The sequence below is a fragment of the Fulmarus glacialis genome, unplaced genomic scaffold (assembly GCF_000690835.1).
Source record: "Fulmarus glacialis isolate BGI_N327 unplaced genomic scaffold, ASM69083v1 scaffold43352, whole genome shotgun sequence".
Taxonomy (NCBI): Eukaryota; Metazoa; Chordata; class Aves; order Procellariiformes; family Procellariidae; genus Fulmarus; species Fulmarus glacialis.
In genome coordinates, this window is record NW_009196718.1 from 1 (window position 1) to 22,744 (window position 22,744).

The following is a 22,744-nucleotide window of genomic DNA, read 5'->3' on the forward strand; positions in this document are numbered from 1 at the left end:
CCCCCAAAAAGGAGGAGGGGGGACAGAAAGGAAAAAGAACCAGGAATCAAATAAAAACAGTGCAGGACTCCAGATCAGCTCAAAATCTACTATTTTTTAAAGAACAGTAGGACACAAATTGTCTGTTTGAAGACAGCCCACGTTGTGTTCTGAGCACGACTTTATCCGAATATGTTCTTTACCATGCATCTCATTAAAGGACCAACCTCTAAAATGTTTTATCTACATCAGTGTGTGAAACTTCCTGGAGATCCATGAGACAACTCTTAAGCAATTTGTTCTCTGAAAACCAAAACTCAAAGAGCACAGCTTCCCATTCAATTGTGTCCTTTACCCCTGAACTCCACTCAGTGCAATTACCCTAGTTTACACATATCCTTTGTGACAGTCTCCCTGGGCAGAAGAAAGCTCCCTTTAGTTTACAGTCACATTTGGGATGACTGACAGCCAACGGCTGCAAAACCAAGTGTGTAACAGCTGAATTGTGCTGTTTTTTCCTCAGTAGGATTCTCTTTTCATCCAGCTGCTGCTTTTCATGAACTTCTCAGGAATTTAATTATCTCTGAGATGTCTGTGTTCTTTTACAATATGATTAAAATTGGCCAAAAGATTTCAAAATCATGAAAAAAGGAAGGGAAAAAACCAACAATAAAATCATAGTGATAGAGCTCATTTCCTCAGTAAATTTGCAGCACACGCAAATTTTAAATCAAATAATTTCCTTTACGTTGCTCACTGGAAAAGCCTGAATTCTTAATTTGCTTTAGAACCCAAACATACTTTTCAATAGATGACCCTTAAAGTATCCCATAAAAATATATTTACAGTTTGCTTTTAGCATCATATGCTCACTACGCTTCCCCTATAGTAACCACTTATACATATTTTGTTACAATACCTTACCTGCTGGAGAACACAGAGAAGGCAAGTCAGACAGTATAGTAACAGTGGCAGCCACAAGACGAGCACTTTCCTCAGAGAGGTGGGATTTGGCAGCAATGTGACTTGGAGAATCGGACACTTTTGAACTCAGATGGGGCATGTGCCGTACTAGGATAAACATGAGCAATTCCATGGCTGCAAAGACTAGAGATTTTCCAGGCACAAGACCACCACTCTCACCTCCCTCTCCTAAAGCAAGAGGATTTTCTTTTTCCTCAGTATCATCTTCATCTGAAAAAAGAAAAGAAATCTCTGAGGAGACAGTTAAGAAAGATCCCATACCAAAGATTACATGAAACACTCTTTAAAAAAAAAAAATTAAAAATCAAGAAGAAAAAGTTGCTTCAACAGTAAGATATGACAAACATGTCTCATATCAAACTAAATGTTTTAGTTAGAATGACTTAAAGGGGTTTAAAATGCTTCAGAAGTATTGTGATTGCAACAATACTTATTAAAAATCCATCCAGAACTAGGAAAAAAAGTAGCAATACTTATAAAAAATAAAGATGCAGTAATTATTTTGCTTCTTTTAAAACTGATTGCAAAATTAACAGCCATGACTGCCAAATAAATAGGCATGACAATATTTTTTTAATTTAATGGCTATTGATTAAATGTTCCACCCTGACAAAATCTTATTTCAGCCTAAATTGATTACAAAATAAGAGAACAGAAAAGCATTGTAAGATTCTATGTCTGAGTTCATGATTTCAGTGCATTCAGTTCAAAAAGTCTCTCTTTTAAATGGCAGCTTGGCCAGCTGCAGTCTTTTCTTCTCCCATTAAACAGCAACAGAGATTCAGTAAGTCAAAGCTGGCCTAAACTACCCTTATGGAGCTCCTATGAATTTAAACGATTGCTAGTGTTATCACATTCACTGATTTGAAAAATGCAATTTACTGGGCCTACAGTAAACAATTCCATTAATTCATACGAAGGAACAGAGCTTGCATTTTCAGCTGTGCCGGTTCCTCAAGTTCCAGCAAAATCCTCTCTCTGTTTTTATGTGGAAAATGGGCAAAAGCTAACAGTTTTTTTTTTTTTCCTCAACAGTATATTGTGCCAGACTAAGATGGTAGTTTTCCATAGTAAGAGAATATTCTTTGGGTTTTACTTTACTTCTTTCAGGTAAAAGAAAACATGGTAGACCTAACCTAACCAGATATCAATAAACTCTTTGCCAGGTTGCCACTTGGAAACTAATTTACCTGGCAAAGATGGAAACAGTACATCCAATGCGAGATTTTTTAAAAAAACAGTAAATGGATGGTTGAACAGGGAGATGCTCTGTTAAAAGGAAGACGTTACTGAAAGTACCTCAGAAAGTAGCTTTCAGACTGATGCTAATACCCTTATCAAGGATATTCGTACATAAAGTAGAAATAAACTAACAGAATATGCTGATGAAAAGCCTAAGCAAAACATCAGAAGCTGAAATATCATACCAGAAGAAGCAGGGATAAAATAAGAAATAATGAATTTTACTAAAGCTCAATAAGTACAGGAACAGGATTTAGGTATATCAACTCATCAGAGAATCTCGGAAAAATTTAAGTTGAAAGGGACGTGCATAAGTCATCCAAGTCCAATCTCCTGTTCAAAATAAGGCCAACTTGAAAGCTAGAGCAGGTTGCTCAGGGCTGGTCCAGTTTTGAATATCTCCAAGCATGGAGATGCCACAACATCCCTGGGCACCTGTTCTACTGCTTCACCACTCCCATGGTGACAAATTTTTTCCTTGTATCCCATCCGGATTTCTGTTGCTACAACTTGTGTCCGTTGCCTCTTGTCCTTCCACCATATCCCTTCCAGAAGAGTCTGGATTGGTCTTCTCTTTAAATCCCCTTTAAGAAGGGGGATTGCTATTATATCCCATATTAACCCTCTCTTCTGCAGACTAAACAAGTTCAGCTCTCTCAGCCTCTTCTCACATGTCACATACTTCACCTCCCTAAGCAGCTTAGTGGACCTCCACTGGAGTTCCTTCAGTTTGTCAACATCTCTCTTATTCAGGATAAGGGGGAATGGCTAAGAAAACCAGACACTGCTCCAAATGCATCTTCACAAGCTCAAGTTGAAAGGAAAATCATATCCCTTAATCTACCGGTCATGCTTTTCTAATGCAGCCCAGTAATAGAATCTTCAGCATTGCATAGGCACACCACAGATTCACATTCAATTCGTTATCCAGCAAATCTGCTATTCAGTCTGTCAGCCCCCCAGCCTATACCAATGTACAGGGTTATTCCATCCCAAATGCAGGATTTTGCATTTGTCTTTGCTGAACTTCAGCAGGTTCTCAGTCCTGCAGCTTGAGATTCCCCTGAAGGGCAGCACTGCCCTCCAGTGTAACCACCGCGTGCACAATTTGGTATCATCCACAAATTTGCTGAGGGTGCATTCTGTCCTATCATCCAGGTTGTTAATGACGATGTTTAACAGTAGCAGACCCAGTACTGAACTCTAAGTTGCAACCAGCTGCCACTTAGACTCGAATCACCAAACTCCATTCAAGCACAGCAGTCCAGCCAGTTATTCTCCTACTTTTCAGTCCACATCTCTCCAATTTGACAATGATACTATAGGGTACTGGGTCAAAAGCCTTACAAAAGTCAAGGTAAACAATATCCACCACTCCCCCTTCATCCAAAGCCAGTTATTTCATCACAGAGGGTGATTAGGCATTATTTGTCCTTGGTAAGCCTTTGCTCACTATTTCAAATCACATTCTTCTACTTCATGTACTCAGAAGTGGTTTCCAAGGGAATTTACTCCAAAATATTTCAAGACACACAGTAGGCTTACTGGCACATAGTATCCCAAAACTCACCTCACATCTTTACTTATTGAAAGTTAGACATAGCATCTACTTTTTGCCATTCATTGGAAAGCTTTCTTGGGCACCATAGCTTTTCAAAGATGACTGCAGCAGCCTCAGCATGTCATCAGCCAGCTCCCTCAGATGCATCCCATCTGGTCCCAGGGTATGTCCAGCTTTTATCTAACCTGATGCTCATCTACTGTAGGTAGCAATTCTCTCCCCTAAACTTGCTCACTAGACACAGAGACACAGGAGGACTAAGCAAAGAAGATAACAGTGCCTCAGTTTCCCCCCCAACGTGTTTTGTCATTAGATCACCCAATCCTTTCAGCAGCAGATCCAAATTTGCTTGGTCTTTTTGCTGCCAACATATCTATAACAGCTCTTCTTTTCCCACTTGACATTCATCACCAGTCTCAGCTCCAGCCAAATCGTGGCTTTCTTAATTCCACTCCTCCATACCTGAGCAGACGTCTTCAGTAGTCTTCCTGGGCAGTTTGGCCCACTTGCACCATCCATACACTTCCTTGTCACATTTGAGCTCAGTCAGAAGTTCCCGATCAGCCAAGTCAGCCTCCTGCCATGCCTGTTGGGCATCCTGCACTTTTGGATGAGCTATTTTTTGTCACTGAATATGAACCACCTCTCTTTCCTTTGCCCTTCTGGGAAGCTTACCACAAGATCTCGTCTGCAAGCTCCCTGCACAAGCCCAAGTCTGCTAAGTCAGGCCAAAGCTTCTGCTCTGCTACTTGCTTTCTCCATTTCCCTCAGGATCGAGAATTCCATTATCTCATGGCTGCTACAGCCACAACTACCATTAACCTTCATAACCATTTCTTCTGTATTAGTGTCCTGGTTTCGACTGGGATGGAGTTGATTTTCTTCCTATTAACTGGTAGAGTGCTGTGTTTTGGATGTAGTATGAAAATAATGTTGATAACACACTGATGTTTTAGTTGTTGTTAAGTAGTGTTTACACTAGTCAAGGACTTTTCATTTTCCTGTGCCCTGCCAGGTGCGCAGGGGGCTGGGAGGGAGCGTGGCCGGGATGGCTGGCCCAGATGGCCAATGGGCTATTCCATACCATATGACGTCATGCTCAGCATATAAGGCTGGGTGAAGAAGAAGGAAGGGGGGGGACATTCGGGAGTGATGGCGTTTGTCTTCCCAAGTAACGGTTACGCGTGATGGAGCCCTACTTTCCTGGAGATGGCTGAACACCTGCCTGCCGATGGGAAGTAGTGAATGAACTCCTTGTTTTGCTTTGCTTGCGTGCATGGCTTTTGCTTTCCCTATTAAACCGTCTTTATCTCAGCCCACGAGTTCTCTCACTTCTGATTCTCTCCCCCATCCCACCGGGGGGGGAGTGAGCGAGCGGCTGCGTGGTGCTCATTGGCCGGCTGGGGTTAAACCACGACAATTAGTGAGGACCAGATCCACTTCCCTTATTTGGACTACCCAGCACCCGGACTGAAAAAAAAAAGTGCCTCATACGCTTCTGAAAGCTTCAGATTGTTAGCATCCTGCAGTGTTGCCCTTCCAGCACATGTCTGGATACTAAAAGTCTCTCATGAGACTCCCATAGCTTGCAATTGGAAGGCTTCTTCCAGTTGGTTTCATATGGCTTTACCCACCTCCTCTTCTTGATTAGGCAGTCTGTGGCAAACAAGAAGAGAGTTCCTGACCGGTGTCACCCTTCACTTCCTCTTAGTGGTATCAGTTCTGACCTGTCAAAGAGGGATGGCTGGCCCAGATACCTACCCTGACAGCTTGTTCCTCTTCTCCTCTTGCCAGATCTCCATAGTGTTCTCCAACTGGATGCCTAGAGATAACGCCTTTTGTTGCTGGAAGTCACAACCTTGCAGCCTCCACCTTCATGGGAGTCCCATCCTCCAGGGCCATATTGCAGCACAGCCTATGGCTGTCCCTCCTGTGACACATGGGGCTTGGGCTCCTGCACCTGCAGGATCTCTGTGAAGAACACGTCATTCTTCCATTTGCCTTTCCTGACACTACACATTCTGCTCACCTTCACATGCATTTCCTTCACATCTCACAGGTGAGACCAATGTCGCCTCCAGCCCTGGCTGCATAGACAAGCACCTGGAGGAGAGTCACATCAGGACTTTCATCTGAATTTCAAGCCAGGTCATTAGACCTCTGATGTGCCAGAGGTGATTGTTCCTCAGTCAGCAGACTGTGTCTTGCTGTATGTCACTGCCATCATTATGCTGACTCAAGCAGTCTTGTACAGTCTTGAGCAGCACTTCTGGGCTGTATGAGCATGCCTTTCCATGCCGACTGCCTTGCTCCTTTTTGCACACCCTGTTCCCAGAGCTCCTGGTTGCTGACACACCCTGAGTGTCAGTGAAGTAAGAACCCAGATGCAAGTCTGCTCCAGTTCCTGGCAAGATCTCCTGGGCAGGCAACTTTTCACACTGGTTCCAGTAGCAGTTCACTCACCTCACGAATGCCAGGTGCGCCAGGGATGCACCACAAGACCCTACATTGGGGGCTGAACCATTAAACTTCAGAAAAAAGGTAAATTAAGTGCTAGGAGGCAGTCAATAGAGAAACATTAATGAAACTGAGCAAGGTATTAGTAAGACCTTAAGTGGTGTGCTGGGTATAATTTTTATCACCCATATTCAAGAAAAATGAATGAAAACCATGACATGAAAAGAATAACCACTAGAATGATCAGAGGAAGAAAAACCACGTCTTATAAGAGTTAAGAAATCAGCAGGTAAGATTATGAATACATCAGAAGTATCTGTGGAATACACAGCATTTTTCTCTTCACTTTAACCATACTCTAATGTGTTTTAGTTCCTTTCCCAATATGAGAACCTGATGCTTATTTACTCTGCAAAGCAAGCCGTGTTTTCAAAATCTTACTTAGGATGTTCCTTTTTTCCTGCAAATAATCTTGAGCTGCTCTTACTATCTGCTGGACAACTCCTGTGACCAGTAGCTGGACTGAAGGAGGATCCCAGGTCAGGAGGAGTCGGTGAAGCACACTCAAGAGTTCAACACCAAGGAGCTACAGTAAGACAAAATACATATTAAAACAATTAATTAGGACTTAACAATTCCCAATTGTTACATCACTTGCTTATGATGAGCAAATACTTTTCTCATACAAAAATAATTACAGCTTTTGTGATCATCACAGATGAAAGACCAGGACCTAGAAAAAAATGATTGTTACAACATGCTTATACAGTACCTGATCCTCTGCAATATGGATCCTGGCACAAGGAGAATCCAATAAAGTATGAAGTGCTTGTAAACAAGATGTAACATGCTCAACAGGCTCTTCAGGTCGTGGGGAACACAGAAACTGTATGCTAACACCTGAAAAGAGCAATAATTAAAAGGAATGTTTACATCATCATAAAATCGTTTTCTTTTTAAAATTTCTTTAAAAGTATAGCAGGTTCTTAACAACTTCAGAAAGATACATGTTTTTCTCAATTCTTCTTCCTTTGAAGGAAAAGAGTTTATGTATTAGAAATAGCAGAATTGTATTTGCTTTCTCTTCTGCATCATGTCTTCCCAAAATTTGGCAGGAAAAATAATAAACAGTCACAGCAAGCAATTTAGATTACCGAATGGAAATCCATACTTTGTTCTAAAGATCTGTAAGACAGACTTCTGAATCCTTCAGCTGTAAATTGAGTTTTATTTTATTGAACTCTTTTAAATGTAAAGATAACTGAGATGAAGTTAAGCCTCAAAAATTATGCAATATTCATATTATACATATGGCACTTAATTCTGGTTTTAAATATCGGTATCTCAGCAAACTGTTGTCATTCCTCAGAATAAGTGATCATATCCACCTCTTAAAGCTGTTAGATAACAACAAAGGGTAACAGTGAGTGCCACTCATGTGGCTACAGATGAAAAACTGATGCAAAAGCTACTCCATGTGACTTGTCAAATATCAGTCTCTACTGAACTGTGTTTTTATGGGGGGGTGTATTTTCATTAACCTTACAGCTTTTGTGTCTTTGAAGCTTAACATTTTGTATCATCTGAATTATATTACAGCATAGAACAGTTCCTACTCATTTTATTCAATTACATAAATAAACTAAATATACAACTTGTCTATAAAATCACAATAATCACAATGACAAATATTCTGGTAAAGCTATAAAGAACACAGGAGGCAGAGAGATATGGAGAAGAGGAGAGAGAGATATTTTGAAACATTACTGTCCGGACATGTAATTTACATGTCCTAAACTTCCCAGATTTCAAGCAAAGTATCTTTTCTTATTCCCATACCATTTCACACCATAATGTGCTGGTACTGAACTCTAAACTTGTAACTCTTACCCAAAATTAAGTGCATTCGATTTTTGTTTATCTCTGGCAAAGATTTAGTGGTAGGTGGAGTTCCAGGTGTCTGGTTTAAGATAATGGACGTAGCATGTTTCTGTGAATCGGGCATTGCTGCAGCAGTCTCTTCTGTTGACTCTGAAGTGTTAAATCCTGTACTGTTTAGCCAAAGTGCCACTGCATGTAGTATGGGAGCCCAGGAGTTTCGGTAATGCAGTCTAGCTGTATCAATTGTTTCTGGAGTGTAAAATGCTCCCCCTGTTGAAGTAGCAAAGCAAAGGTAAATTCTGAAATTCTCTGCAAATAACAGACAAAAAGCACATGCTCTAAATTTATTAGTTTATTTACTCTGGGTGTATTTGATCATGTACATAGTCAGATGTAATCCTTGTGCATCCCAATTCTCCTTGTGAAGAAGCAACGTTAGTACCTCTCATAAGAAAGTGCAAGGGCCACGATGGAACAGTAAGCAGAGATCAAGAAAGGCAGGCAAAGTCATCAGGTCTTGAAGCATTTTTCATACAGAACACTCATTCTTAACTCAGTAAAATATTGTAAGACAGTATCCACTCTAATCCCAAGGGCTATGTTTTTGTTATAATACACATTCTTTAAATGTTAAATTATAAAATGTTATAATAAACATTTTTTGCATTTGATATCAAAGTATCAGAGATGTAGAAGTATTCTTAGTTCTACAAAGACATGGTTTTAATGACCTCTGTGATTCAGATAAAGAATATCTTAATTACAGATTAAAGGAAAAAAACACACTCAAACTTCAAACATACATTCTTATTACACATAGGCAGAAATTTATCACTTACCTAAAAAACGTGCCTGCCAAATAACTTACAGAATAATTTTAAAGTCTCAACTAAGGGTTTCTTTCTGTTTCTCACAACAAGACAAAAAGAAATTCCAGTGCTTACCATCTGGTGGAAGCTGTGTAGCAAATTCAGCTGGTAAAGTTAAAAGAGCATAATCTTTCAGTGCAGCTAACCAGAGACGGCTAAGTGCAGGCAGCTCAGGTTGTACAAGTGTTATCAAACTGTCTGGTGGCAACTCATCTATAGTACCAAAATCATCCTCATCCTCCTCTGAGCTTTTTAAAACACGCTTTGGTTTGGTCTCTGCTTCTTTCTTAATTTTCATGGCAACAACGTACACCTAGAAGAAAAACAGATATGAAAGTACATGCTGTAAGATCCTAAAGAGAAAAAAAGCAGCAGCCCTTCCCATGTGAAAGTAACAGATTCCATACACAGATGACTTACCGGAAAATGACTGGGAAAAAGAAAATTGCAATACAATTACCTTTTATTTAAAAATATTTTTCTTTTATTTCTACCAGTATATAACACTCAGGGGCATAAATGGCACTTTCCTAAAACAATCTGGCTACACACTTTTTTCCTAAAAAAGTGTCGACTACTGCTGCTCTACACATATTGATTTAAATAACAGATTTCATTAAGTCAATGCATCCTTATTGCAAAGATTTCTTTGACCTACATTAAGAGCTACTAGATAAATTAGAATAACTGTGACTTTCTGGGAACAGATTAGGTATCATCAAGACATGAAAATGGCTTTAAACGTGTTACACAAATACAAGAACATTTTTATGTTTGTCTTTGATAGATGCTATGAAAGGATAGAAGGATTTTCAAAAACTTAGATAAATACGGGAATAAGCAGAAATACCAGAAAAATACAGTATAAATAAGCATTTTTAGAAAAGAAATAGAATAGAAATAAGTGTCTTCACACAACAGATGCTCCATATTAAAGCTGAAAATTACAGTATGGGGTGATTAACATTACACAGCTGAAATGTTAATACTTCCCTTCGTAATTTCAAAAGACTTCCATGAAAATTTAATGAAAAAATCCCAAACCTTAGAAGTACTACACTAAAAGAAACCAAAATACCATTTGTGTAACTATATGTAGAGTTCTATAGCATGCAAGTAGCATTTCAGAAAGCAAGGCAATGTAAGTAGTGCTAACTCTGTCTTTTGGAAATAGTTGAAGATTTCTGGTATTCCAGCCATTCCCCATTAAGCCTGTAATTTATTATGAACACTTTGACAAACTCGTAGTTAATTAACTGCAATATTTTACCAGAATATATTTTAAGGTTGTTTGGGTTTTGGTTTTTTTTTTATGTTTAAGAGCAGTAAGATGGGAGGAAAATCAAAATCTGATAGGGTATGAGTGTAGACTTTAATATAGAAAAGTGCAGTAAAACAAAGATCAGTCAAGCATCACTGTAAATACGGATCAACAGAATGACAGAAAAAGGAAAAGAGAAAGATATAGAGATGAAAACACCTCAGGAGTGGAACTGCAACAGGTAAGGAGGAGGGCAGGTGCAAGGCTCACTGGCTGAACAGCCAGTGAGATGTAAGGCTGCTGTTATGCTGCAAAATCTTTTCAAACTTTTAAAGATTTAATGGTCAATGTTTACCTCAGCCCAGGCTTTCAGAACTGCAAGTTTTTCCATAGTAGTCGCACTCTCTCGGTAAAGCTGGCTAGAAGATCCCTTTCCCGCTTGCACTTTATCCAGGGAAGAGACAAGAAGGTTGTGAACTCGGCGGAGGTCATTCAGGTCACTTACAACCCCACTTCCTATCCAAGTGCTACATACCTAGACAACACAGGTTAGAATCATTCTAAACTAGCAAAAAAAACAACAACCTTCTAAACAAACAAACAAAAAAAATCTGTAAAAAAAACAAAACCCAAAACCACCACCACAAAAAACATTAGCAGCTCTCCTCCTGCTTAATATAAAAAAATCCAAGGTTTTCCTTTTTTCTCCCCACCCATGATAACAGAATTGCTCAGGTGAGTGGTTACAAAGGCTGTACTTGCAAAGCATACTACAATGGAACTTAATAGATACATGGAAAATAGTTTTTTAATCCTCCATAAATAGGTAATAACCATTTTTGTATTCTGTTCCCAAGTGTCTGGTCAAATCGTTCAAGTAATGGGTCATTGTATTCACTGTGAAGAATATATTGGACAGCAATCAATAAAAGTACATCTTTAAAAATCCGCACCTTTCAAATTATATATTAAGCCTCCATACTAATGAGAAGCTTTCAAGATCATTAATGTCAAGAAAATATCAAGAAATGACCAAGATAAATACCTTTTAACAACTGGGCTCTGATTTGGAACCAACATTCTTAACAATCAATACCAGACATAGTGGACAGACAGTTGAGTGCCTCCCCACTTTTCTTTTCTGTTGAATTAAACGGACCTAAACAGGTACTTAGAATCCAAACATCATACAGATCAGCTGCTCTTGTCTAGTGCTATAAAACACATTCACGCGCAGACATAACGCAGACAATAGAAGAATTCTGGTGCAGCTACTTTTCTACCAAAAAAAAAAAAAAAAAAAAAAGGACAAATTTTTCCAGAAGAGCTGCCTTGATTCTGGTGGTGATTCTACAAGGATGAGGAACATAAGCAAAAAAACCCGCAGAACTCAAGTGGTTCAGATTTTACAAATTCTTTTTTCATGGCATTTTTGTCCTATCTCCAATTTATTTATTTCGCTTTTAGAGAACCAGTTCCATGAAAGCCTTTGGGGAAGGGCCTCTCATGATCTGGAATGATGGACATATTTGAAGTAAACACAAACACAAAAAGTGTCCTGAAGGTGCACAGGACAAGGCTGCTGAAAATCTGTCACAAATCCGTAATTCATTCACAGTAGGACTACGACCAGCTTCACTCCTGCTGCTGGGAAAGTCAACAGCTGTTTCAGTAATGACATAAAACTATAACAACATCAAACTCATTCAGCGCAGCTCATCTCTGTCCATGTAACTTCTCGTGAGCAAGTTAAATATCCAAACCTAACCTCCAACCATTTGATCCTGTAAGTGCACACATCCACTTTGAAACTGATTGACTAGAGAAAATTTTGACAAGTTACAAAGAATGTTACATGTTTTCACACAAACTGCCTCTTCATCTAGCTTTAAACACACAGAAACTTTCCATAAGGTAAGATGAGCATATACTTCCCTACGTATAGATACCAAATTATGCCATATTTGATCTATCCTTAGAAGTTTTGCTGGAAATTAAGAGTATAAAACAACAACACAAAAATCACAGTCCTGCTGGACCAAGATTTACGAAACAAAACTCATATACACAAAATTATCATATTAAAACTGATGTTTGCATAGCTAATTAAACTGCTGCTTTAAACTACAGTAGTAATTTAGCTGTGTAAACCACATACCAGATACTACTACAGCCATGTTGCTGATAGATGATTTAAACTACAGTAGCACAAGATCATACACAAGAAAAAACACACACAAAAAAAATCTTTCACTAAATTTTCACTGAGAAGTTGTTACTATGACTGTAATGAGAACGCTCAGAGCTTCTAAAATCTAAAACAGTGTATTAGTCTGAATGGAAGATTAGTGTTTAAAGGTAAATTACCAGTAATCCCAAATATTTGATCGGACTGAAAGGCAACTCAATAAATATGTTACTATTGGTCTCATTAAGCAAGGGGTTTTTTCCTCTTTTTTTTGTTTGGTTTTTTGTTGTTGTTGTTAGGTTTTGGGGTTTTTTTTTTTCCTTTTAGCAACAAATGCAGAATTGACATGGAGACATAATTAGTTTCAGAAGACTAAATATTTTCTGATGTAGCTCCCAAAAAGGACTTTTGCACTTCTGAGGAACAAAATATATTGCTAGGAGACTCAAAAGGTGTTGCAAAAACATCACGACTTAGGATTACAAAATTTTCCAGCCATTTGCTAGTACTTCTCTTCTGCATCCTTCTTTCAAAAAGAAGGAAAACCAGTTTGGCTTATATTATCTGCACATTTTCCTCTGTACCTGGCAGGCCTTTGCAGTTATATCGGACGGTGTATCTTGGGAAAAAGCTGGCCTCAGGGCAGCTCCAACCTGTTGATGGGAAGAAAAATTTAAAAATCCAATTAAAACAATAGTGATACAACATTCTTCATCTCACCTTGTTTAAGGCTCAAGCACATATACAGAACAAGCAAGACAAGATTGCCAATTTTGGCTTTACAGTTACATCCCAAACTTATCCTTGTTGTCTAGCAGACATATGCAATAGTATTCTTTAAACAACAACAAAGAAGTCCTAAACTAGTTTTTTTCCTGCTTGCCCACTGCCTTTTTAAGCCTCAACTACCTTTGTCAAATATGTGGTATTATCTTTCTTCTGTTAATGAGTACCCTTTTAATCATGAAAGTATTACAGGTGCAATTTATGCTAAGGCTCAAGAAGCCAATGACTTTTTGATGTCCAAAGGAATAATGATGTGAAATCAAATGTTCATGGTTGGATTTGCATCAAGTTCCCAAAATGACAAATTCTGACAAAAAAGCCTTTTAGGCAGTTGTTATAAGGCAGCATTTTTCAGAAACAAAAGGAACCAAGTCAAAGAGACAGAAACAATGGTTACAGCACTACAGAAGGAAGAAGAAAAAGGCAGGAAGTGAAAAGGATGAAAGCCTGCCTTTAAAAACTATTTGCAAAGATCCTGAAGACACAGTGAAGACGAAAGAGATGAAAGAGTTAAGCTATGCAACAAAATAAAGCAATAACACCCCAAAATAAATCTTCAACTCCCACCTCCCATTCCTACACTTTTGCAGGTTTCATGTAAACAAAAGTATATTCATTAATTCCCAAGAAAACAGATTTATTAGATTCAATTTGGAACTGAATCAGCGTTATTTTCCAATTCCTAATTCTGCAAATGAAATGCCACTCTTGCCAAAAATTAAATGTAACTTGTATTATTTAGCTTTCAAGAATCAATAGCTACTGAATTTTTAAATTTCGTCAGCTACTAGATTATAATAAATAGGAAGAGATACAAAAACAAAAAGTCTCTTCAGTACATTTTCACACACAAAAATCTCTTCACAGGTCTTTTGAAGTTACAGAATGTTCTCAAAGCTAATTCTGGCATATTGGCATAAATATACAATTTCCTGAACTTATAAAGGAGGTCTCACATTAGCCTGATACTGCTCCAGTATCACATGGCCTGGAAACTCTGGCTCAGGAACCGATGCAAATTTCTTGATAATGTCTTCAAGAGCTTGAAGACCCGCCATTCGTAACTGGTTGCTGTGATCAGTCGCAGCCATGAATGCCATTCGAATAAGGTCAGAGAGATGGAGTACTAAGAAGTCATCTTAGAACAAAACAGAAAGAACTATTTAGTAACTTAAAAAAGATAGCTAACATGACAGATTTGTAATATTTTCCTCACTGACATGTACAAATTTTACCTATACTTTTTCGAAGATCCACATTTAGGGTATGGAAGAAGGCAGGAAAGAATGTAATCTATTTTTCTTTCTCCCCTCCTCCACCCCCCCAAACGATACAAGGGCTTTTATTCCTAAGACAATTTTAAAAATTCAGCACAAATTTGAAACAAAATGAAATATATGATATACAGAAATTACATTGAATAGAGTATCTAAATGTGGCTGAGCAGCTTAGAAGAGATTAGAACATATAGCAAAACTAATTTTAGTGATCCCCCCCCAAACCTACAAAAAGATCAAGACAATTCCTGTTCAAGTCCTATGCTTATAGTGACCCCTGCTGATAAAGGAAAACCTCGTCACATTTAAACACCTAAAAACTAAGTATGCCTCTAGTTCTGCTCCCAAAAGCCACATCAAAGGCTGTAAGTAAGCAGCAGACAACATGCAGAAAAGAACAATACATAACTCAGTAATGTTTCCGAAAGGATTATTCTTCTCTTTTTATTCACTTTATTTCTTTCCTTACTTGCAATTTGAAATTACCAGATGTTGTACAACCAATACGAAAATAAGTTATTTAAAAATGTAATATCCAGAGTGACTAACAAAAACCACAAATTATGAAAGCTCTACATATTTTCAAGTCTCAAGGTAAAAAAGAAAAGTTTATTTTGTAGCTGAAACTTTTCAGAGGCATGTCAGTAAAGAAAGACTGGAGATCACTTAAAAACTACGAAGTGGTAAAGTCTGGACTTACTTTTTAAGACCATCACAGATGCTAGTAAAATTTAAATATTTTGGAAGTTGAAGTTGGGGAGGTAGAATTTTGCTGAGTTTTCCTTTTTACAATGATACCAAACACATCAAATTCACTTTAAATAAATTCAGAGAGATAAATTCTCAGGATTATTATATGCAATCTCCTGCAGGATCCTATAAGCAGCAGTTATTTCATTATTTTCTCTATAGTACAACACCATCTCAAAATAAACTTTCCCAAAACTCTTCCCTCTTAGTCTTCAAACAGTGACCTCAGCCTCAAATCAAGTCAGAAACAAGATTCTCACAAAACCAATGCATCAACCAATGCATCTCACAAAACCAGTGCCAAAACCAGATTGCATCAAAGCAACACAAAGACTTGATAAATCTCCATACCATAACAGACACCCTCAACAATATAGACACTAAAATCCATTAATCCCATGCATTCTAGGATGCTCATGATATTCATCCTCCAAAGTCCTCATGAGCACTACATGGGTGAAAGCAAACAATCACTATGCACCAGAACCAATACAAATGGATAACTCAAGGACAGAAACCTCCCACCATCTGGTAGAAAAAACGTTTCTTCACAAAACGGTCATCTCTGACCTCTCAATTTTGATCCTCTAACTCATAAGAGTATCTTCAAAACAAGAGCTTTAAAACTAATATTCATCACTCTCATGGATATCAAAAGAACGAACTTTATAAAGCAGCTGGGTCCATGTCTTATGATAGCTCCCTCCCACATCCCTCACTTCGCAATCAATGCCACAACAATAATTACCTGGCCTTACTTCTTTTTTCTTTCCCTTCAGTCTGGAGATGCTAAAAGAATTTCTGAAGTCTAATTCATTGCTGTCATTATCTAAAACTCAGAGAAACTATTCCCAGCTCACCCTTAGCTATAAGTTTACTGCTTCTATTTCAGGCTGGAGAAAAGGTCTGCAAATCTAAGAGTATTTTTTTCCAATTAGATCAGTCTGTCAGAACTTATATCCTCCAACAAATCTCATTTCTTTGTGTTCACGGTACAGTAACTACAATGGTTATACAACTACAGTTTTATTGCCTTTTGCTGGCCATTTCCTTTGTTTTTAACCAGTTGAATGAAAGGATAACTGTTTATATCTTTTTCTTGTTTGTGTAATCTTAGCTGTAAAGAGGTGTCAAAAATTAAAAAAAAAAACAACCAAAAAAACCAAAAAACTAAAACAAAACATGCACATTCTGTAATTACTTTTTGGGTTTTTAAGTCTGGCTGAACGAGCCAGTGCCAGATCAAAGTGTGCCTTGTTCGCATTCTCACACAGCATGATAACTCGGCATAGACAGTCTGCTGCAAACACACGAGTTGCCCAACGAGGTGCTACAGAAGGCTTGGATTTATCCTCTTCACCCAAGGTGGTAAACATTGTATCATCGTCCATCTCATCCTTCTTCTCTGATTCCTCATCCTTCCCTCCTCCCAAGGGAGCAGCAGTGCTCATGTCTACAACATTAACAATTAAAACAATTAGAACAATTAAAAAAAAAAATCCCACTGTTACAATCCGCAGAAGACAGCTAAGGATATAAGCCTTTCCTCACACTCAGATTCAAAACAGACTAATAATTCTGTTGAAACAACAACATTTGAAAAATGTAGAAAGACATAGGAATATCAATAGAAGAAATGTTTTCCACCTCTAATCTAGGCTATGTTACCCTTTATTTGGCTTAAATTATATGAAATGAATTCCTGTAATGTTAATTCTCCACAGTTACTACTATAGCTGAATCCCGTATCTAAACTGCTCACCTTTGAAAATTAACCTATTAAATTGCCAGTAAACAGGGTAAGGAGGTTACCAGGCTCAGAATCAAAGAATCAGCTTGGCTTTGAACTATTCAGCTCGTTTCAAGTAACAGCTAGAGTGCATGTTAAACTGAAACAAAACTAGAGTTCCATGCCATGGGACAGATATGCAGCCAAGTAGGCAGTTCATGGCATCCACAAATGTGCTTAACATTCAAAAAATTCTTTTCTCTAAGTGTGGCTGTAAGACTTCATTTCAGAAAATAAAAATACTTCAGGGATCACATTAAAAAAAACAAATCCAAACAGGGACAAAAACCAACTCACTAAACATACACTTCTGCTATTCAGAAATGAGAACATAAAATCTCAATGGCAAGGTCTAAATTAGCGAAATGCCAGATACTGACAAAAATTACTCTGGCAATAATTACAGAAGAACAAGAAGAAATTATTGCAAGGGTAACCCACTCCAACTAAGGCATGCTTCTTAGAAAGTCTAAATTTAAGCAGCTGAAGAGCCAAGACATTCAATAAAGAGAGAAAGACTATGGCAAATCAAACACAGATGAAGCCAATTCACAAGAAGAGTGTTTTGAGAAGGCATCCAGGACCTTATGCGGCTGATTTATAAGTCTCTGCTTAAAAAGCAAACCAGATTTTATTCATATACCAGTTAGCTGGATCAAAGGAGTTCAAAATGAAGTTGCTGGCTTATTAAGTACAGCTGAGAGAAATTTATTTGAATATCTCTCAGAAATTATCTCACCTACTAATAAATAAATAAGAGATTGGACAACCATGTTAAAAACTTTAAACCCCATCCCACATGAAATAAGAAAAGGACATGCCAACTTCAAACTCAGGAAACAAGGTCTTTCTCACTGGGCAGATATATGGTAACTATATCGCATAAAGAAATCATCGGTAGCATTACTCATCAGGAAATGCAAAGCTGGCAACATTTAGAAAGAGCTTCAGGATGAACTCACAGTATACCATAAACATATATAAATGCAAGAGAAATGAGCAGCACCTGTGTCACAACCATCCTACAAGCTGAAAAACAGGAACAAGGTCTCAGAGGACAAGATCTTTGCAAACAAGTCTGCAAAGCTGAACAACAAGCAAAAGTTTCATCACCACGGTAACCCATCACATCAGTAACTCACAAAACCTCAAAAAAGAAAGCTCAGAGTGTGTACAGCACTCTTCCTTCTGTATGGTCCTGATGTATAAAGGCTAAAAAGAATATGTCTGCTTTCACTAAGATACTGAAATGTCGGAGTAATAATCACACTGCTTCTCTGCTGGAAATCCTACTTTAAGGCAGCTAACTTTTTAAGATTAAAAGCCGTATTTTAAAACTTAACATAACATTGATGATTTCTTTTTTCTAAGCAAGTTTTAATGCACTATAATCAAAGTTCTATATACATTATAAGCTATGTCTTAACTAGGATAAAAGACAAGCTCCAAACACATATTGCCAGAAGATGCCAATACCAAGGACATACTGTCATTTATGTGAACATTATAGAACACTTACCACTGGAAGCTGCAAGGACATCCTTACAAAGCATTAGCCAGTGAGAAAGGTTTTCTACTGCCAGTGATGAAAGCATATGTCCCAGAGTATCATGGATATCTGAGCACAACTTCCGATCAGTCTCCCGATCCAACATTCCAAAAAGGACACCTTCGAGGCCTGTCTCTGTTATATTAACCCCCTGATGCCGGGAATGAGCATCTCGCCGAGAACCAGCTCCTGGTGCAAAAGGATTCATATCTGCAAAATGATAATGAGAAATCTTTTCTGAAATCAGTAACTCAGTTTTAAAATTTGGAATAACAGACTAGAATTGGACATTGCGTATTTGTGTGTGTATAGTTCAGGCAATGATACACCAAAATATTACTGAATTTCTTCTGAATTAACACTAGAAAGATTTTAATACAGCAATTCATTTAATATATTTTCTGCAAGGCAAATAACACCTCATAGTATTACTTCAAAAAAAAAAAAAAAGTACACACCCCATGAATTTGTAAAAACCCCTATTAGTACTGGACTCTCAAGAATCTTTCCAGAGACAGACTTAACTGCTGTGATTTAATACAAGTAAGCTCACGATTTTATGTTCGTATGAAGACTGTGCGGATCAACACTGTTGAGCCTCCTATTTTCAGAATAAAATGATACGTGTAAGAATTGAGCCAGCCAGCAAAGTCCACAGGCTAGCAGACGTGCTGCTAACAGAATACAACAAAATCAGATATCTCAATCAAACAGCATACAATTAAGTCAATTTTCAAAAGAGCAAGATCTAAAATACCAGAAAAACTGTAAAATGTTTCCACTGTGTATACACTGTGTTCCCTACTTCTCTGCCGCTCTTAATGGGGCAGAGAAGTTTAAGTCATAATTTAACTTCTTGTAAAGTTCAAAGTGAAATTCAAGAGGTAAGCAGGGGTGTGGCCAGAAGTTACTGCAGCTGGAAGGGACGGTTTTAGTTTTTTTGGGTTTTTTTGGGGGGGTGGGGAGTGGGAGCGTGTGGGGGTTTTTTCCCCTCTCTGACGGCAAACCACATATGCCCACATATGTGCACTCAACTGTTACAAAAATGCCACATGAAAAAAATACGTACTGATGCCACTGTTTTCTTTGTCTCCAGCATTTTTTGCTAAGCTCATGGCATATTCACATACTTCTGCTGCTTCCCTCTGAGCAAGCTGTCGTAAACATGCAACTGCAGCCCGGCGAAGCAGCAAGTGGGAGCTGCACAGATGAACCTAAAATCAGAACCATTACAGGTGAGTGAACTGCTGCACGCCCATATCAATAAATCAGTGCTGCTAAGGACTAACAGCGTTCTACTTTTCAATTATATGCCCATGTGTGAGCTGTTGGGTACCAAGCTTTTTACAAGACCTTGAGAATTCAGAAGTCTGCACTTTCTATAATGTACAAATGTGAAAATAAAGCTGACATATACAGAGCTGACAGTTGTTATCTGGTTAAACAGATAAGAGCTTAAATATTGGAACTACTGTGCGAGTGTGATTTTAGACTGATTATACTTTCCAATCTGTTACACTCTCCAGTACTACTCAACCTCATATTCTGCTATAGCTGTAGATCACATTCTTTTAAACAGAAAGCCATCATCAGCTGCACCACCCATGGCAGCTATCATAAAAACTTTTATTGCAAACTTGTAACAGAATTTATAGCATAAGTTTTTATAAATACCTCCCAATAAGACAGCTTCAGATTTCTTCGCTAACCAACACTGGCTTCTAATTCCTTTTGAATCACCTCAAGTACAAGCAAATATTTTTCTTATAGAAGAATTGTGCATGGTCCCTGTTTTCCTGAGAGGAAGTAGCTGCACAGAGAACTGTATGTTTTTCTACAGTGGAAGAGATGAAGAGTGCTCTTTAAGAAACTCTGATTCTTTACTTACCCTGGGGAATTGGTTTTTAATAAACCAAATACACATTTGCTTTCTCAGTATTAGGTTATTATGTGGATAGAAATTGCTTTCCTAAATGAAAGGGTTGTATAGTTTATAAAGCATTTTAACAGTAGATCTTTATTCCACATATGAATATACAAGATTTTAGTCCTGAAAAAACAAGCAGACTTTAAAGAACCTCTAAATATCACACTGAGGTTTTAATGGAACTAAAACACAGAACATTTGGGGGATTTAATTAATGGAAAGAGTATTCGCCGTTTTAAGTTACAAAACAAACAACTAGTGGTTATGAAGCCAATGCAGGAAGAAGAAATGAAACTACAGTGCGGAACTGTGTGGTTTAATTTTGATACCTGGCAGTAATTCCATTCAGAAGTGAGTTAGAAAGCAATGAAGAGTTTGCTAATGGGGTAGGTAAGGCAGTCGTTGCCTACATACCTATGTATTTGCAGTATAAAGAAATGCGTAAGGCAATTCAGAGGAAAACTTGTCAAACTAAGCATGACTTGGAAGTAAGGAATATGAGAAAAGAGAAGGAAAATAGCTTTCTTTAGCAGAGGACCATAAACGAACAGGAAAGAGATAGCCGAAAACCTTGGAAAAAGTTTTCAAAACCGTCATTCCTATATGAACTTCACTGTCTGTAATACTACCCACTAGTACTTACTAGAGTAAGTACTCTACTTTACTAGAGTAAATGGCTGTAGAGATTGTTTGTCATGTTGTACATAGTATTCATACAAAAGAGCCTACCTCCTTTTAGGTACGTTGCACCTCTTTCATGCAAAATTTTGTGGAAGGACAAATGACAGATTCTGGAACATACTGCACTCCTAGGAGTGCTCCAGAGTGCAGGGGGGAAGCAAGGGTGAGTGTGGGGGTGGGGAAGCATGTAACAATGAGAGGATGCACCAGGGAAAGTCTGGATGGCAAACTAAGAAAAAGTTCCAATGTTGACGTAAGTAGGATCACACTCCTTCAGGTAACACAGAAGCACCAGTTCCACAAAGAATGACATAATGAACTTTGCAAAACGCCCAACAGACATTAGGGAGAAGCTTTTCAAATTGGACTGCTAACCCTCTAAAAAATAATTTTAGAAATAGTAGTAATAAAAAAACCCAAACCCCACACCAAAACACACACCCACACACACCACCTTTCCTCTTATAGTTGTATTTGGTATGTTTTGGGCTCCAGCCTCTGCCTCACTTTTAGGCTTAAGCCAGGTTTTGCTTACAGAACACTAACAGAGGGAGAAAGCAACGCTGACAACAGCAGCACAAGAATTGTCAAAATGTCAGGATCTACTATGCTGACAGTGGTGAAATAAATCCAAAATCTCCTACCTTTCCCCAACTCATTCACTTTCCTCTATGCATGCAATCAGTTGAAGGAAACAAAGCATTTCAGGATCTTTTTACTCAGTCATATTATATATAAATGCTTGCTATCTGTACTATCTAGGGTGAAAGAGAATCAGACCCTATGACTTTAATGTGGGCAGCATTCTGAAAAGATCTAAAATGGCTTGGGGACAGACATCTTTTTATTTGCACTCCAGTGTTTTTGCAAATGTGGCTTGCTTATTACATATTGGTATCCTTGACATCTTGCAAAGTGCTTCTCCTGTCCCCTGCTAAGCACATCCATAAGACTTTGAGGAACAAAAGGGATGCATTCTGTACTCACACAAAGACTGGGAACCAGACTGGACAGGTTGACATGCCGTGGTGCAAACATATGAAGCTGCTGAAGGCAGGATATGGCAGCTGCCTGAACGAGCGAGTCTGAATGGTCTTGTGTGATTGCACATCCCACCAAACAGGAAGAACGGATTGTTGAAATTGTAGCTCCGTTACCTAATGATGTAATGCGATATCCTTAACACAGCAAAATTTTGTATGACAACTGTAGACTTTAAACCTTTGAGAAACAAGAATTTTTAATGCTTCAAAGTTCACAGATTAACATACAACTTTTCTGAATTCCTACTGCAAATTCATATTTACACAACTTCAAAGAAACACTACAGAGTATTTCAACATCTCTTTTTTAGCTCAGTTAAACAATGCCCTGTCCAAATTAAATTTTGGATCAATGATCTTCAGTCAGAAATATTTTGAGAATATCCTCCCAGGACATGAAACCAGTAAAATCTGAATTTAAATTTTGAAAGTCTTTTTCATTCTATACATATGGGCAACATTTCATGCACTGAACCATTTCCTAAAATATAAGGTAATACTAAAGCTAGCAAGTATGCAA

At 38.1% G+C, this 22,744-nt stretch overlaps 1 protein-coding gene across 1 annotated transcript in view; it reads right to left on the reverse strand.

Annotated features, from left to right (window-relative positions):
• Window positions 1–903: 903 nt before the first annotated feature.
• HEATR5B (HEAT repeat containing 5B) overlaps window positions 904–22,744 on the reverse strand; it is a gene marked incomplete at both ends in the record, with an annotated part of 36,416 nt that continues 14,575 nt past the window's right edge. The window contains 12 exons of the mRNA XM_009572297.1: window positions 904–1,173; window positions 6,665–6,809; window positions 6,996–7,123; window positions 8,114–8,374; window positions 9,049–9,286; window positions 10,590–10,769; window positions 13,007–13,075; window positions 14,165–14,346; window positions 16,437–16,688; window positions 18,544–18,783; window positions 19,643–19,787; window positions 22,169–22,338. Coding sequence (XP_009570592.1) covers window positions 904–1,173; window positions 6,665–6,809; window positions 6,996–7,123; window positions 8,114–8,374; window positions 9,049–9,286; window positions 10,590–10,769; window positions 13,007–13,075; window positions 14,165–14,346; window positions 16,437–16,688; window positions 18,544–18,783; window positions 19,643–19,787; window positions 22,169–22,338 — 2,280 coding nt within the window. The remainder of the gene's footprint in view (window positions 1,174–6,664; window positions 6,810–6,995; window positions 7,124–8,113; window positions 8,375–9,048; window positions 9,287–10,589; window positions 10,770–13,006; window positions 13,076–14,164; window positions 14,347–16,436; window positions 16,689–18,543; window positions 18,784–19,642; window positions 19,788–22,168; window positions 22,339–22,744) is intronic.